Genomic DNA, 4,881 nt, shown 5'->3' with positions numbered 1-4,881 from the left:
ATATATATATATATATATATATATATATATATATATATATATATATATATATATAAATTAATTAGCGAAATATTTTCACAATATCCAAAGCAATAATTTAAGTAATAAGACAGATAAGTTAATAGATGTCAGGTAGGTGGTGAAAAAAGATTACCTTGGATAAAGTTTGTTAAATAATAATGAGATGTAATTATTTTAAACAACTGAGAAGAGTTTTTTTTTAAAAAGAAAATTTTGCAAAACTTACATGAATTGTTTGGTCATTGTCTTCATCATCCGTTTCAACTTTACCCGGATGAGGTAAGGTACTGTTATCTCCTTTACTCAATAAAACTGATAATCGTGGACTGGAACCTTTTGGATGGATTGCAATAATAGGTGAACTTCCAGCCGAATTATCATTCAAATCAGGTGCTATTTGATAAGCATTTTCTGGTTTCAAACCGAGATCCTGAATTACACTGGTGTAAAAATATATTTTCAAACTAAAATTTTTGAAAGATTTCATCGCTAAATTACTTCCTACATTTTAGCATAGTTTTTAATTAAAGCAATAAAAATGGTTATTTCCGGTTGCCTACCATTGTCCGTTTCGCCTAATACACCATCCTTGATCCTTGTTAATGATATCTTTATTTCAGGTAGCTTATCCGGTGAAATTTTTCAGTCTCTATCATTTAATTTTAACAATTAATAAAAATATTACTTACCCGCATCTTGTCAAGCTCTTTTGCTGAACATGGTGGAGTGTCAACATCGTAAACATTATGAAATTTTTCAAAATCAATCCTATATTCGCCATTATCACGTTGATATGTTACAAGTTTCTCAAAACTATAAAAGTGAACATTTTTTAGAAATTGGTTTTTGCAATTCTAAATTTTTGTTCGAAACTTTTCAAATTTTTACTTTTTCATATTGCAATTTGTATAATGAAATTTAAATGTTTGCAAGAAATAGAACAGTGATGATAAGGAACAAGTATGAAAATATATTACTTAAAAAAATTTGTCACAAAAATTTAAAAAAAATAAATCAATTAAATCTCTTCATTTTATAATTTCAACAAATATAATTCATATTGATGAAAATTTTGATGATTTTAGAACAAAAATTTTCATCTCCCTTTATTTTAATTAAACTTTGATATATTATAAAATACGCAAAGAAATAGACGTCATTTTTATGGTAACGACAAGTTTAATGTCATTAACTTTCTGAATATGAAATTTCAATTATTTAAATAAATTTTTAGAAAATATCAAAGATTTCATTTGTTTGTGTATCTTTTTCAAATCCATTCACGTTATATGAATTGCAAATACAATCGTTTGATTGCCTGATACAGTGAGCAGAACACTAAACTGCTTACAATGGGGATCATCATCAGGTCATTATGGGATCAAAGGGTAATGATGGTGCGGTGACCGTGGAGTCTGCCTGGTTGGTTAAAGGTGGGACCTGTTTGGTTTGCGTGTTTGATCTGCTTGTTTGTTTGTGGACTAACTGTATGGAACTGCGTGTCACAGTATGCGTTAAGGAACAAGAAGGATGTATAAACCGTCTTTTCCATTTATTTTTTGGTATGCTATTCTCATGGGAGAATAGCGATTTGGAACTTTTTGTAGTGGCACTACAATCATTCGGAAAGATCAAATATTATGCTTATTTGATATGATGATATTTGCATACTTGCAATAATTCACAAAAAATAAATTAGTATTAATTAATATCATCATATGTTTTTAAGCATATGATTCCTCAACTTCCTTTAATCCTTATTTTGAAAGGAGCAAAAATCAGCAAATTTGATAAGCAAATAAGGTTAGTTAAATTAACAAACAAAAGCGAACCGACAAAATAGTAAAACAAATTAATCAATTTAGTATTTTCCTTCTTTTTTTTTTCTTTTTTCTTCGAACCGATAGAAATTAATCAACATTTTATTTGCATGAAAACCCATTTAACTTACCGTTTACCCCATAAAATTTCATTGGGTAAATAAGATGTTCGTGCTTGCGTTGTTGAACCAACCGATTCGACAACACCTTCGAGGATAGCAATAATTTCAAATCGAGCTGTACGTAAGCTTTCTTTGCTAACCTCATACAACGGACTATTTTCATCAATCTCATGGCAAACTGTTATTGGCCAAATGACAAATACACGATCCAGGCCTGTATCATAGCCAACATCCATGTCAAATTGATGGAAAGGTAGCAGTTCTCCTTCATATGTTATACACTTCTTGATCATCTGAAATAGTTATTCTGTTTAAAAAATTGAAATTATTGACCATTTAACTAAAAATATCAAATTTTCAACATATAATTTAATGGGTAGACAGAATTTTTGAGCAGTCACATTCATTTTTGAATTTTTTATCAAACTTTTGCAACATTTACACAAACTACAAACAATAAAGTTAGTTAATTTCATTTAATGTATACATCATGTACATAAACTATCTTGTAAATTAAGATAAGCAAGAAAAAAAAAGGAAGACAAAAAACTCTTCTTCATATACTCGCAAATATCTCTTACAAAAAAAAAACCTTTTCAAAACTGTTGCAGTAGAATTTTTTTTTTTCAAATAGTTAAAATTTCAACATTGAAACTGACCTGTAAACGAACATGAGCTTCAGCCAATGAGCTTTTCCTCATGTCACCAACCCGAAAAAGTAGGCACAATTTACCATCTCGCATACAAATTACTGCATTTTTGCTGAAATAAATATTGTTCAGGTTGTATTACATTCAAGAATTATTTTTGATAAATGTTTATTTATTTTTTGGTAATCTTATTATTAATTTAATAGAATGTCTCATTATAAAGTGATTGGATTAATTCGATGTTAACTGATCAAATCAACTTTTAATAGCAGAAAAAAACTTGACGATCTCAAAAATAACAAATAAATGTATGTGATGAAAGGACATTATCTTAAAATATTTCAATAAATTTACATAGGAAGATAGGTGATAATTTGGATCATAGATATGCAAGATTATTTATTCATAATTAGCAAGCAAAAATGGGTTATTAAATTAACTAAATAACAGATGAGAACCTTGAATAAATAAAAAAAAAGTAATAAATTCTGCAATCAAATGTCATCTGACTCTTTTTTCCATGTTACCTTCTCATCGTTCATTTCACTTTTTCAAAAAAATGAAATTGAATGAAATTAAAAATAGATGAAGGGAAGGAGGAAAAGAAAACATGAAAAAACAAAACCAAACAAAAACTGAATGGTTTTTCATCAACATGCTACAATAAATAATTAAATAATTAAATCAGGCAAAGTGCTTGTTGCATTTTATCGAAAAAAAAAAAGAAAGTATGGAAGAGTACCGAATAACTTTATCATATACTTATAAATTTCATTTTAAAGAAATAATATGTGAGTAAATTCAAAATTTTCGTTAAAATTAATGAAATATTCGATACAGTTGACATAATGAAAGATTTACAATTTTTTCGCAGTAATATTACAAATTTTTTTCTTCGTTTTTTGCCGAAAGTTTTATCACAAAAAAATTTTTGTCATTTTTCCTTTAAAGAAATTTTTATTTTGACAAATTGAAAATTTACTAATTTTTTGCAATATTTCGTATTGGGAAGAAAACTTTTTTGTTCTTTTTTCTCTTTTTTTTTAAAAAAAAAAAACTTCTGCCAGTTCGATAATATTTTGCTAGAAATTTAACCTGAAAATAATTGTTGCAGCTCGTTTGATAGGCCTTGCTAATTTAGCAAATATCACACCAGTCATCAATGTATGACACATAACACCAATCATAAATTGAAGGCACATTGTTACAATAATTAATGGGCACTCACTTGTTGGATATCTAAAAATGTTGTAAAATTTAAAAATATTTTCTAAATTTTATTTTCAAAAATTTTATTTGGATGAAACAAAAAAAGAAGTCAATTAAAATTCAATTTAATTAATAAATTTAAAATGAAAAAATTTTCTTCTCTCTAGTTAATACTCATTTATATGTCCAGTATTTTTCGTTTCATTTTCTTTTTTCTTTCTTTTTTTTTTAAGTGTATGAAATTTTATAGTTATTGAAAAGAAATCAATTTATACAAATGGGTGAAAAAATAAAAAGATTATTACCTAAAACCATAACCAATTGTTGTTTGAGTTGTAAATGAAAATAAAAAGATATTTGTTTTGCTATTAGCATTCATAATACATGGTATCCAGTTTGGATCATTGATATGCTCGAAGTCACCATGTATCGTTGTAATAAAATAGTAAACAGAAAAGAAAAATGTCCATGAGGCGATGAATGATGTTGCAAAGAATAAAAGTGTCCAACGCCATCTAATTTCAATTACTGTCGTAAAGATGTCACTAAAATTCAATGAAATTTTAATTCATTTCAATATACGATAATAATGTGTGAGTGAAAATTGCCAATTAATTTTTCAACTACATTTTTATGCTTGCTCAAATAATTGTTATTATAAATTTGAAAAATTTTTCAAAATATATGGAAAAAAATATATATATATATATATAATCGTAGGTATTGTCCTTTTTTTCTGTCAATATCGTTGGACCATTTTTTTGGTTTGGTTTTATTTTCTTATTTCTTTAAGTAAAACTACCTTCTTCATTATTTCCACCAGCCAAGAGCCTTTTAAGGCTTGTCATATCAACTAGTCCAACTTTCACTTAGTGTTAGCGAATTTTCAGATAATAAAATCCTGGAATTTCATGCGCTACGAAGCAATTTTTCCTTTAGGAAGATATTTTATTATAATGGTATATTTAATCTAATGCTAAAATGAAGATGATTTGGAAAAGCAAATAGGCTTATTTCCATCTTTATTTAAATCTCATTTTGTGGTTCACCATTGGGAGT

General features: G+C 26.9%; 1 protein-coding gene across 1 annotated transcript in view; it reads right to left on the bottom strand.

Moving 5' to 3' along the window:
- LOAG_12650 (hypothetical protein) overlaps positions 1-4,350 on the bottom strand; it is a gene marked incomplete at both ends in the record, with an annotated part of 5,008 nt that extends 658 nt beyond the window's left edge. The window contains 6 exons of the mRNA XM_020448579.1: positions 248-451; positions 711-834; positions 1,973-2,256; positions 2,623-2,725; positions 3,709-3,852; positions 4,128-4,350. Coding sequence (XP_020301292.1) covers positions 248-451; positions 711-834; positions 1,973-2,256; positions 2,623-2,725; positions 3,709-3,852; positions 4,128-4,350 — 1,082 coding nt within the window. The remainder of the gene's footprint in view (positions 1-247; positions 452-710; positions 835-1,972; positions 2,257-2,622; positions 2,726-3,708; positions 3,853-4,127) is intronic.
- Between the last annotated feature and the right edge of the window lie 531 nt (positions 4,351-4,881).

Source organism: Loa loa, assembly GCF_000183805.2.
Source record: "Loa loa unplaced genomic scaffold supercont3.712, whole genome shotgun sequence".
In the NCBI taxonomy this organism is placed as follows: Eukaryota; Metazoa; Nematoda; class Chromadorea; order Rhabditida; family Onchocercidae; genus Loa; species Loa loa.
Note: the sequence above shows the minus strand (reverse complement) of the source record. Positions and strands in the feature narration are given on the sequence as shown.